The 13863-nt window shown below is 36.5% G+C and overlaps 1 protein-coding gene across 1 annotated transcript; it reads right to left on the reverse strand.

Annotated features, from left to right (window-relative positions):
• Positions 1–506: 506 nt before the first annotated feature.
• Positions 507–13643, reverse strand: LOC126848229 (F-box only protein 11). The gene is made up of 8 exons (XM_050588940.1): positions 13501–13643; positions 9396–9710; positions 8304–9098; positions 7184–8036; positions 6859–7079; positions 6305–6523; positions 6019–6226; positions 507–5929 (listed from the first exon to the last, which is right to left on the reverse strand). The coding sequence occupies exons 1-8, from the start codon at positions 13592–13594 to the stop codon at positions 5800–5802; spliced, it is 2835 nt and encodes a 944-aa protein (XP_050444897.1). The 5' UTR covers positions 13595–13643; the 3' UTR covers positions 507–5799.
• Positions 13644–13863: the final 220 nt, after the last annotated feature.

Raw genomic sequence — 13863 nt, forward strand, 5'->3', positions numbered from 1 at the left:
GAGTAAAATTGCCACTTCTTATTATCAACTTTGCGATATTACACATGCAACACGATAATTTAGGCATGTAATAAAAATGCAACGTCGTTAACTTATCTCAGCCGCAAAAGAGCTAATACATTCTTGTGTGATTAACATATGTATGTTACTTAAGTGCTGCTATATATGAGACTCGCAAGAGAGCGCGCGACGTAAGATTTCCTCATTTCATTTTTCTTTTATAAAGTGACTTCAATTTGCAGTTGCCAGTTGAATCTGTAGGCGGGAAAAAGCTTCGCGCGCAGCGTAAAGTGTCATGTTCTGCAAATCTATTCGGTTGAACGAAATAATTATTTGATAGCATTGTTTATTTAATTGTACAAAGATGATTGACTATTTTTTGTTTCCTCCTTTTATAATTATAATTATAATTAAAGCAGAACGCAAAAAACATATTATCATCGTCTCGTCCCGCGACAAAATGAAAAAAGTACATAAATTAACAATAAAGGATAAAAAAATAAAAATTATAATCGACAATAATATATATTTTTTATATAATAGTGCAATCAATAAATTGTATATATATATATATATATATATATATATATATATATATGCAATATATATATATATATATATATATATATATATATATATATATATATGTATATGTATATAAATATATATATATAATTATATATATGGTCAAGTTAATATTTACATTATACGTACTTCTATTGATTTTTACGGATCCGTGTTTGCACAACAAACGCTTTGTGTGCTCTTAATCTATCTAGCTTCTCTACCGCACCGGAGCTATGGCAACTAACGTAATAATGGCAAGTACTCGCTGACGGAAAATCGAAAGAATCGATGTTTGATGGTGGACAGTATAGTTATAGTTCATGGAATGGAGTGATTGTTTATCGATTCGTGATAAAGAGAGAGACCGATAGATCAAGGCGAGGATTCGGCTGATTTTTCGCGCTACATCGATAATAAATATTCCGATTATGGTTGTCTCCTTTGAATTAAACGATTATTCCTAAAACATTTTTTTGTTATATCTTTTATGGTAATAAGAATATTTTAAATAATTTAGTAAAGTGAACCTCTGTGCACAGCAAGACATTAACTATCCGGATTCAAAGTAGAGGAATAATATATATAAAATACGATTATACTTGCGCGAAATTTTGAGAAATATGAGATACATTAAATAAAAAATAACAATATAAATAAAATATAAATAAGATAAAAAAATGTAGTATTAAAAATATATATATATAATTTTATATAAAATATTTAAAAATACATAATTTTGTATACACACACACATATATATATATATATATATATATATATATATATATAAAATTTTTCTCTGCTTTTTTGTCATTTCGTTCGGCTACCGATCGTATTAGGAATGTTTCGATATTCGGATAATCAATGTCCGGATAATTAACATTTTGTCGTATAGTATTTCGAGGTTTCAATTTGTGTGAAACACGTTGATTGTTCACGCACTAATCCGATAATCTCGAACGATGACGGCACGTATGTACAATCAATGTTACTCGCTTTCATCTCATGGCGAGAGCTTGCTCGTATATTGCGTGATTACAATCTTGAATATTTCTCTTTTCTGTTTTTTTTGTTTTTTTGTTGCAGAACAAAAAGATTCTTGTCACTCCCGAGACTTTCACGCGTGGTGCGAAACGACTGTCACTTTGGTGAACGTTAAGATAAAGCTCTATTTAGCGTCAGCCGATCTTATAGCGGAACAGTAAGAATGACAAACACAACGGAAAGGGATGGAGCAGCGGGGTGGGGAGGGGAGGGGAGGGGAGGGGAGCGAAGGGGGAGAGAAAGAAAGGGTCCGTTTTTGCTGTGATCGAGTCCCTTATCTTCTAATACATTCAACAACTAGAAACAGAGAAACACTGGGATCGTGCCGCAGCCGAATACGAGAATCTCGACCCATTGTGTGTACAGTGTGTCTGTATTGTATGTGTATGTTTGTGTCTATATGTCTGCAAGTTTTTTGTGCAAGCCTATTTTTACCTATCTCACGCGTCTAATACGCGTGTATGTACGTATTCGTCTTGTTTTTCATCCCCTTGTTCTCTTTTTTCGGAGTTTTAGGTCACGAGGGTGTAAGCCGTAAAACGCGTACGCTCGAGCAGGCGGAATGGAAGCAGCTGGGAAGTTATTATACGAGTCCACGAATCGCTCGCCTGGTTGCTGCCTCGTCCTATGTTGTACATACATATATACACGGTTTGCTGCGCAAAAACAATGTATACTCGAAACATTACTCAACATACATACTTGAAAGTGCATGGAGAAAAAGAATTCGCTGACACGGTCAAATTTGTCACTGTCATAGAGTATCGTTAGTTGTTATATGAACAGTAAATAAAGACTTGTCGAGGGAATACTAATCTTACATGCTAAGAACAGTTTTCTGCAATCTGTACGTATTATCTCCTTCTACCAACAGACATGACTGACCAGCATGTTATCGAAACGCAACGCGTTTTTAGCAAAATTTTTGGAATATTTCTGAAATATTCCAGAAAATATAATATATCGCGCGTCTTGCTTTAATAATAAATACTGAGAGTTTTCTATTTTGTCAAAAAAAAATTTGCTATTGAATAATCTAAAAATATTGATAAAATATCCTTAAATCTCTCGTTGCATATGCTCTCGAATCATCGGATAAGCAATAACAGTGACAGTTTTACTGTGACAGGAAATCCCTTTACTCAGCGTGCGTGTGAGGAGGTAGAAATCGCAGAAAAATGTTCCCTTCGCGTATTTGAAGAGAAAATGGCTCCGCACGGACAATGATAAATTTATACTTTCGAGGGCTTCGTTTTATTCTCTCTCAGAGAAAAAAGATGAAGGACGCGCGCACGTGCACGCGATTTTCTTTCCATCTCGATTGCTCGGATAAAAAAAAAAGAAAGAAAAAATAATACATATACATATATCTCTGCCACATATTACGTACACATAATAAAATAACTCGGTCCATGAATAACACAGAACATCCAGCGTTCAAATTCAATCGATAATTTATACAATTTGACAAATAAATTTTCACAATCAGTCACGTTCAAATTGTTAGAGAGAGGCGTAACTCTGATCGATAATTTCAATGTGAAAAAAAGACAACAGAAATCACTCGAGAGCGTATTCGGTGTACAATGCAAAAAAAAAAAATATATATATATATATAAATAAAAAAATATAATATAATCGTATGTACTATTTCCCGTCGCATCGCCACACATTCTTCTGCAGTTCCTCCGCTTCGAGCGTCAGACAAGAAAGGATCCACGAAGTTCGTCGAATGCACAATATCGTTAAACAAAACAACAGACCATACGTTATATCACTCAAGAACCGAAAGATTCGCGATACGCGTTTTTTTCTTTTTCTTTTTTCTTTTTTTTACTTTTTAGGTCTAGTATGGCGCGCGCGTGAAAAGTGCCTATATCCTTCTTTCATTCAACGCGCCTATTGTTGGATATATACAAGCTTTTCCGTCACGATAGTATATATAATATGACACCGTAAATAATACTATCCTCCTCCGAGTCGGCAAGCTCAAAAGCAATTTTCACGCGCCGCTTCTCGCTGTAGACGACATACAAAAGATATCATATATATACGCGTATAATAACAAATTACACGTTCTTTTTTCGCGTGCGAACAGAATTTACGATAATGATGCCTCTATCAGGAATAGAGTTCACTCTTTTCTTCTCTATTTATCTATATATGTATACCACGTGTATGCGTAAATAAAGGTGATTTCGGTCTAAAATTATATCGCTAATAGGCGCTTGCTCTTTTTTCTTTCGCACGGAAGCGCGCGTACTCACTCCCGAAGAAATTACAGTTACAGTAATGCGATTAGACTTCTTTTATGCACTAACGTAATAATTAAAAAAATCGGATTACTCTGAAAAATTCGAGATTATTTTTTAAAAACTGTTCCTTGGACAGTACATTTTTTTTCTATTTCGAACGCTCAATTTCTTCTTCCGTTTCCTTTTTGTTTCACTGGTATACACACCGTTGCACATCTCCTTGTACATACACTTCTTTTTATCCGTGATTTTAATTTAATTTTGAATATTTATCTCGTCTTTATTATGCACTTCGCCCGATGGGAGGTGGGGGAGCAACTTAGGACCATCGCATAATTTATCACTGCGAATATAATGGAACTTTTATGCGTTAATTACGAGGTATATTTACGTCGAAAAATTAGCAGAATGTTCATCTTCCTTTTGATTATATTCCACCTGTTGTGAGTTTTATATATCACATATTTTAGACATTGTGTTTCCGTGTGTCTTACAGATCTTCGTCTTGTTGGTTTCTTTTCGTTTCCGCTTTACGTTCGCCTCTCCTTCTTCTACTTTCGTTTATTTCTTCGAGATTTGTACAGCACAGATTTGACAAATTCGTCCATGTAGTTGCACTTAACATGTTTACGATCATGTGACGCGTTGGTTTACGATCCTTCCTTCTTTTTCCTTGTTGCAATGATTTAAGTTTAAAATTTTCAGTTTTTACGATTTCAGCAAGCGTGATATTTAATACGCATTGCTTTTGTATTTCTTTATACACTGGTATAATTATAAGAGTCTTTTGTTTTATTAATTGTTGAGTGCAAATCTTATTTATATATTTTACCTGGCATTGATGTTTCTCTGCTCGCAAGAATATGGTAATATGATTGTATTACCTATTCTCAACATTATCATCTCATTATTATTACTGCTTCGATATACACAATTTACATTCTGGATACACTGTTTCACACCGTGTGAATTTACATTCGTTTTATGTACGTGTTAACGCGGCTTTTATTAGAGTTTTAAGCCAATTCATTAGAGCATATATTACGAGGCGTCAAATGTTTTTATTATGGCGTATACATTTGCTTCTTTTTCTTCTCCCTTTCATTTTTTAATGCTTCGGCACTGCACTCTTGTTATATGATAATTTTAAGAATTGCAGAACCTCAATAAAAAGGATCACGTAAAATGTTCGATTTACGATTAGTCTAGCATCTCTTTCGTTTATACATTCAAATTATAATTTGATATATCTAATATTATACTGTCTTACATATGAGTTTTTGTTATTTTATATACTACCGTTTCTTGGCGACACTCGATTGCCGAGTTCTTTATTAGTTTAGAAAAAAAAAAACAATTTTTATTTGTAAAATTTTTCACAAGGATTGGTTAAAGAGAAAATAACATGTGAAATAAAAACTCAATATATCAAGATAACCATTTTATAATTTTAAATAATCATGGGAAAAAGATTATCGATACGATTAACTTTCAATATAAAATGAATATAAAGAAGAGAGTAAATAAGTAAAAAATTTATAGAAATATATTATTCTTCTGTAATGTGATGTAACAAGTTTCCACATACGAGAAGAGCTTTGGAATATATTTTCGTGAAAGATAAGAGGAAGAAAATTATAATAAACAATAATACGAATAGAGCTAATGATGCCTACAGAAAAAAAAAAGAAAATTATAGTATTGTCAGGGAGTATTGTGTAACATGACGCGCTCGTATTAACAATAACAAAATATCTTTGCAATAAATAGAAATTTTTTAAATATAACAATTATATATGATGGCGTATATACGAAGAGAAGAAAAAGTATCATAATAAAGAACTCGGCAGCAAATTACTGCGTCTGCTCGCGATATTATTGGGCTTACGGCTCTAACAATTGTTTGATTGTTTAAATTATTTTAGGTTAGTTCCTAGTTAACCATAAGTGTATGCGATTCCATGGGCGCCGCGCTATCGTACAACGTGTCCGTATCTTGCGTGGGCTCACCCTGCAGCTGGCACTGATTGCTCAACGTTCCGGCACCGCAATCACAAAAGAATCTAAAAATATTAATGCACGATTTCATTATAGTTATTTAATTCTAGCAGAGAATGTGTACTTAAATAATACATCGAGCAAACTCTCTTACCGGTCGTGTCTAATGAATTCCACGTCGTGACCGGCATGGCAAGTTTTTATACAATTAACGCATATCGCATTGCGATCTGTTGTGTTGCAAGTTTGACAGCGGTAGAAGTCGTGCATAGGGAAAGAAGTGTACGATGAGATTTTGTACAGACATTGACCATTTCCAACTGCTTTCTCCACCGCGTCTTGATTACTAAATATTTTATTGCCTAAAAAAAGTGCGCAATATTCAATAGATTTGTTTTCTTCTTCGCTAAAAACACAATTACCCGAAAGCAAGTATTTACCTCTAGTTGTCGGCTGCACCCCACTCGCTAGGCACAGACCACCAAATCGATTATTGAATATTTGATTGAATTCCAGCGTGGCAGTGGCGTTGTTGGTTATTTCAACGCCAGCTGCCAAGCCGTCGAAAATCCGGTTTCTCCTCAAGATTGGCTGCGATTGCGTCGAAATGAGCACGCCCGCTTGCGCATTGCGAAATATATCGTTCTCTTCCAAAACACCTATATTGAGACACGTAAAAATCACTATCAATTTTCCCTTAAATCTAATGTATTTATAATTCAATTCATTTTATTAAGAGAGAAGTACTTTTCAATGGAGTTGATAAGTTTTGAATTGAAATAATTGTTTGATTATTTGTGATACATTTTAATAAAAACGGGTAAAATATATTCAATTAAATTTAAAGAAGCAGGTACACACATACACACACGCACGCACGCACACACACATATTGTCAGTAAAAAAAATTTTATCACTTATAATATTTATTATTTATGTGTATATGTGTGTATGATACGAAAATTATTAAAATTTTGCAAACAAAATACTTTACCTTTGCCTCCATTAAATATACAAATTCCGCCGTCTCGTCCGTCGTATATTTTGTTTCTCTTAAGAGTCGGATTACTGTCCGTCTTAATCCAAACGCCAGCCATTGCGTTGTCAAAAATCTCATTTTGTTCAAGTAAGCCTAAGCCGCTATTATATACAAGAACACCGCCGTTCTGACCACCCCATATTTTGTTGCCACGTATTACTGGATTACTGCCAGTCCTAAATTAAAAGAAAAAAACACAATTTTAGATAATTTTCTTACCACTACATTTCGTTTATGCTCAAGATTCGCGAACACCTTTTAATTTATACGTGTGAATTACCTTATTTGTACTCCCGAATACAAATGATTGAAAATATCATTGTCTTCTAATCTTCCGTGGCCATTATCATAAAAATACACGCCGACCTGCTTGCCGCTATGAATCCGATTTCTCCTTAAAACCGGCGTTGAACCCGTCGTAATCCATACACCTGCTAGGGTGTTGGCATATACTTCGTTTTCCTCTATTAGGCCCTGGCCCTTTTCGTGGACGTAAATGCCACCGTGTTGACCGTGATGTATTTTATTATGTCGAACGATCGGATCCGAGTTTGTCCTGATTTGTATGCCGGCCAACGCGTTGCCATAGATATTATTGTGCTCGATCAGCCCTCTACCTTCGCCGAAAATATATACTCCGCCTTGATGACCGTTGTATATTTCGTTCCGTCGTATAGTCGGATTCGAATTTGACGTGATCCATACACCAGCAAAATTGTTGGAGTGAATCTTGTTGTCGATGAATTGTCCCAGGCCGTTTTCGTGAACGTAGATGCCACCAGTCTGACCGTGATGAATCTCGCAATGAACAACGGTCGGATTTGCTCCGGCCTTTACTTCGAAACCCGCTATCCGATTGTTATGAATATCGTTAGCTTCAAAGTAACCAAGTCCATTATCAAATGTAAATATTCCTACATCACGACCGTGATGAATGTGATTCCGTCGCATGATAGGATTCGCATAATTCTTCACCCAAATGCCAGCCAGAGCGTTCCGCGAGATTTCGTTGTCCTCGTATGTGCCCTGAGCGTAATCAGTCACGTACAAGCCAACGTTTTCGCAATCCGAAATATCGCAGTTTTTTACTAATGGATTGGCACCTACGCCCGATACACAGACCGCAGCACCAACTAAAAGTTGAAAAAAAGTAATCTTAATAAACGAGTCATCACAATTATTTAATTAAAATATGAAATTGATGTTAATTTGCTTAACTTTTTTCAAAACAATCTTTTGCAATCTTTTTTCGTATATTGTAGCATATTGCATAATTATAAATCTTTTATTATATTTAATCATTGTGTCATATATTTTAATTAATCTCTTATACAAATTTAATGACTATTTGATTTTACATTTGCAATATATGTTTATACAAGAATTAATTGTTCACTTACCAACACTAGAGCTTCTGATAATGCAATGATCAACGGTAGGACTACAATTTTCGCCAACCTCCAGACAATAGTGTTTATGATGCGGCACTGTGCTTGTGACATCTGGCGTGAATTTCAACGTGAGATGCCCGGCATAAGCGCGCTTTGCACCTTCCACAAACATAACTGTCGATTCGCTCTCCCGTTCCAGGATGACGGATTCCGCGACATTGCCTGGCGCAGCGCCGATTAGCGCCACATCACTATCAATCACGAGGAACTCGCCCCTGTATGTGCCTGCGTGCAGGAATACCAAATGCTGCGTCGACGTGTCCTCCCCGCTCGTTTGCGAATTGCTGTTGCAACAACTCTGTCCGCTCGCGACTGAACTTCCACTATTCGTTGTGGAACTGCTGTTACTCCTGTACTCGTCCACGTAGTCCAGCGCGTTCTGGACTGTATTGAAGTACGGTAGATTACGGCCCTTAAACTTCAAGTCCTGGAAGCCGGGTCGCACGTGCACACCTCTGTATAGCTGCCTAAAGCTCTCCTTCCATGGATTCTGGTATTCGGATTCGTCTGGCGACACGAATTCGAATTTACACGGGGCTGGATTAAATAGGGGCAGATCGTACTCGTAAACCTGCTGGTAAAGCGATTTCCACAGCTCTGTGTCGTTCGCGATTGCCTGGAAACGCTTGCACACTTGCGAGACTCGGCAAAGATCTTGTTCCATGAGATAATTGAATATCGTGAGCAGTACTTCGTCCGGTAGCTCATATTGAAGATAATGCGCCGCTGTGTTTGTATTTATACCTGCCATGAGAAGTCAAAATTAGATCTGACTGATTAGCGGAGTTGAATTCTAGAGATCTACGTGTCAAGAAGCAAATGAGAGAGCAATGTCAAGTTCTCAAGTAGACAATTCTCAAATTTGTTTCCCTCATTAGAAAGATTTTTATTTATTATATTGCATATAAAAATATACTGTATATGCTATACATTAATAATATATGATCATCACATTATTTAAATATTAATTATTTACCTCTCGACACGTGGAACAATTTTTAATTCGACTCATCTTTCAACTGTGACAACTTCGAGACGTACCGTCTGTAGAAAGCGAACATGTCCGTCTTGGTCGTTTTCTTGCTGGTAAAGACGACGAACCGAAGGTAGCGGCGATGCTACTTCCACCCGATGGCGGTAGAGCAGAACTCGTACCTGGCGCTGGGTCTGGATGAGGTGGACTTTTGCGTCTCAAGTCGTATGGCGATGAGTGTGACTGCGGAGACGGCGAGGGTGCAGCTATTCCGGATACACTAGGGGACGAGCCTCGTCCACCACTTCCTCCGCCTCCACCGCCAACTCCACCTCCCGGAAGAATCTGATTGGACGTCGGACACGGTAGGTCGCATGGCTCGGCTAATAATAATAAAAAAAAAAGCAAAAACAAAAAAATTAAAAAATTAATCTAGTTTCGAAAGGGAGATAAAAGAAATGGTGAAAAGAATGCCGTGTATACGTTGTTTTGTGTCACTATCTGACGATAAGAGAACTTTTAAAAAGGAACCTTTTACGAAGAATAGTTATTTGTAAAGGAAAAATAAAAAGAGAAAGAAAGATAATGGAATATATGATTACACTTAATTTACCAAAAGAGTAGTCTTCTATATTATACTACCTTCGGTACTAATAAATCTAAAATCGTAGTTTTGCGTCCTGCTAGAATGGAAATCTACATAGAAGAAGAAGAAGTATACATTATTTTAACAGCGAATATAGCCACATAATTAAATCATAGTTCTTTTCAATAGAAGATCCTTAATAAAGTTTTGATATTAGCCTATCAAGATGAATATAGTAAGACACAAAAGAAAAAGAATAAAGGAAGAATAAAATTTGGTTTTGTCAATCCAAAATATACATCTATCAAATAAAAGACGAAGAGAAAGAGAGAAACATTGTGCATCGTCACAAATAATATATCCTGTTCACAAGAGCAGGAGTAAACTTTGGTAAATAAAAACACATTACACATTAGTCATCTGCTATTATCTCTATCATTAATAATAAGCCAGAGATCATTAGAGAAATTTACATATTAACACAAGGTGACCCTGTTTTATGAGTACTGATGCATAAATTGTCTAGTATGCAATATCGATACAAATAATCTGCAATACAATATCTGACAATGTAATTTCTGACATTCCAATCATTCTTCACTATGCAACTTGAGAACCATGAATAACAAAAAAAAAAAAGATATATAAATCTCACTGCTTCATTTTTAATGTCAAACTTATTGCAAGAGTACATATCGTACAATAAAGTTTTTAATAAATTGTATATATTCCTTTTGCCTCTCTATGCAATATTATATCATAACAGGAAACGAAATCGAGACACGATGTACCTCACTATTGACCGATCGTTATCACAAAATATGAAATTCATCGTATACCAAAGTACAAATTGACAAAAAGAGATGCGCCGAGGTTGGGATTCACAGACGTTCTTCTATCTCTCTCTTCATTCACTATCAAATCATTATCATCGGTGCGTCAACGAATATCGCTGCAAAAGAAGCAGAATCCATCATGCGCCTTCCATTTCGCTCCGGGAAACAGCGCCTTTCAGACACATTTCACTTTCTAGCCGATAACACACGGACACGCGTATGGGATGGCGCTCTGCTCGTAGCATTTACGGGATGCGTAATTTTTCGGGCTGGAGATTCCTCGGACACGTTGTTTTCGGGTCTTCTCTGGGAAAAGTAGAGCACCGCTAATTCATCGTTCACAAAACATCCATTGGCAATATCACATCAGTTCTTGCCCTCTTTCCTCTTTTCTTTCTGTATATAAGAATATATATGTAAAAAAAAAAAAAAACTAGTTTAAATATTTTTTTTTCATTTACAAATACCGTCTGCACGATTTAATTCCAAGATTAAATTTTTCGAGTACATATCTCTGTTGCAATTAAATAGATAAGTTTATATATGACATTATTTTTATTCTTATCTAATGTCACTTTAACAACTTTATATTTGATTTTCCCGAAACATTCGAATAATCAAGCATTGAAAGTATTAATCTAGAACTCGAGATCTTGGAATTAAATCGCATTCGTAAAAAATAAGATATTTAATAAAAGCTCTTTTTCCCCTTCTTTTTAAATACACATGTTCAAATTAACACAGCTAAAAAGTTAATAATCACACAGTAAACACGTAAACAATTGAATTTCTATCTGAAAAAAAATACGAAAAAATGTACACATTAATCTCAAGCATACTTATTATTCGTTTATTCACTCATCCTCTCGATCTCTCTTTCTTCTTTCCTCCTATTCTTCGTCAGATATAGCGATTGGCTTTCGAATAAAGAATTTCTAAAGTTTCAATCAAGTTTCTAAAAACTGCCAATATGATAGCCAACCGATCGATGTCCAACAAACATTTTGTCATATGAATGTAATATCAATCTTACACCCACTCTCTTTTTTTCACTCTCTTTCTCGTTCGCTCTCCGTCTCTCTTGGACTGCTGGAAAATTCGGCACCGATCGACTTGTACTCCTGCGCCGCGTTCCAACTGGATCGCTGGTGATTCGGAATCGAGAAGAAAGGGGAAAGAAAAAGAGAGAGAAAGAGAAAAAGGAAAAAGAAGGCAGTGTGTATAGGGGGGCTGCAGGGAGGGGACAGGGAAGGGGGCGACTCCGAAGCCAACATTCCGATGGATTGATCGCGAAGCGGAGATCGCGATCGGCCCACGACGTACAGTATTGTGTACACGGCAGGTACAAAAGTAATCGTTTCTCCAACGAGAATTAATCCAACACAATATTATATTATAATAAGGATCATGTTCTCTTAATAATGTCGGGGATCGTTCAACCCTTATTATATTTCTGAGGGGCACTCAGCTCTTGCTATATTATTACAATAGAATATCGTCTTCCAATATAATTCTTGCTTTATTGAAATATTTAATGTTTACTCTGTACTTTTATAAGCATTATATAATTTTTAATTTCATACAAACTTAACAGTTCACATTATGAATGTATGTTATGTATTCTTTCAAGATAGATGATAAGCGATTTTGTGGATTGCTGGTTAAAATATTTTCTTTGTTCATTCTGATATATCTACGATTTTTTTTTTGTTCTAAAACTCGTCGAGAAAACTCATTGCAAATTCTCGAATCCACAATTGTTCCATTTCCACAGCAGTCTCTCTCAATCAGATCTTATCTATAAATACTAAAAAGCAATATGGCTGTTAATAGCTATCAATAAGAAATTATTCTCAAATCTGAAAAGTGATTCACGAATGGAAAATTATAATTTAAAGATGAATAATTGAGCATAATTAAGAATAAAGTAAATCAATATTGTAAATATATTCTAGCATTTATTATAATATTGCTTAGTTAAGTATTTAGTTTTTAGCGTTAATCATCAATTGCTCAAACTTTCCTTGTCACTACAACATAATTATGATTAGACTGAGTTTCCACTTGACAATTTTGTCCTTGAAAGCCAATGAATATAGATTCTGGACTACATAACCTCAGCTGAAACGTTTAAGAGTTGCATGGAAGTAATGACTGATACAACTTGAATAAGTTGACATGTGGCTGTCACAAAAATGAATATGGAATAAATTATTTTCTCCTATATATAAGTTACAAAGAATGTCAATGTTTCTTTCTTTCACCAGATATATAATTTGAAGTCATTTTCTCACCACCTTCCCAAATTCTTTTGCACATACATGTAAAAGAAAAATGTATGGACTCTTGGGAGAGAGAAAAAAATAGTAAGATAATAGAAGATAGAAAAAATCCTAGAAAAAATGATAGAGATAGGTGAAGGTGAGAGCGTTGATGGCACGCAGGCCTGTACGCCGAGACAAAGACTCGACGGAGATGGCGGAGTACGTGGAGCTCGTGGTTAGAATGACGTGTGGTACTCTCGATCCCTTGATGCTCCCGAATAAGATGGGCGATGGCGAACAGTGAACAGAGCAGGTGAGCAGCGAGATCTTAGAAGAAACTCTCCGATGCGGAGAGAGAGAGAGAGAGAGAGAGAGAGAGAGAAAGAGAAGAGAGACTCTCTTTGTGTCCCTGTCTTTCTCTCTTTCCGTCTCGCTCGCTCACGCTGTCCCTCTTCGCTCGCTCTTTCTTTCTTTCTTTCTCTCTTACCCGTGGTTCTCGACGGCAAAGGGATCCTGTTTGCGTTTTTCCGACGCGATCTCCGCACGTAGCTGCGCGACGACGAGAACGACGCGCTTGGCATCTTGCGCGTGTCGTCGGCGGCCCTCGGCGGTCGTCCTCGTGTCCGTCCCCGTTGCCGTCGTTGTCCTCCTCCACCACCTCCTGCCCCTCCCCCTCCTCCTCTTGCTTCTGCTGCCGCCGCTCCTTCTCCTATTCCGCTCTCGATCGCGGCTCGTCGCACTTCCCGATTACGAGGAATGCGCGAGTAGTCCCGGCGGGTACCCTGCCCGGCAGGTACGCCGCGGTCCCGGACACGCTTAGGCAGAAGGTGCCAAAATCTTAGGAAACACT

Source organism: Cataglyphis hispanica, chromosome 3 (genome assembly GCF_021464435.1).
Source record: "Cataglyphis hispanica isolate Lineage 1 chromosome 3, ULB_Chis1_1.0, whole genome shotgun sequence".
NCBI classification, from domain to species: domain Eukaryota; kingdom Metazoa; phylum Arthropoda; class Insecta; order Hymenoptera; family Formicidae; genus Cataglyphis; species Cataglyphis hispanica.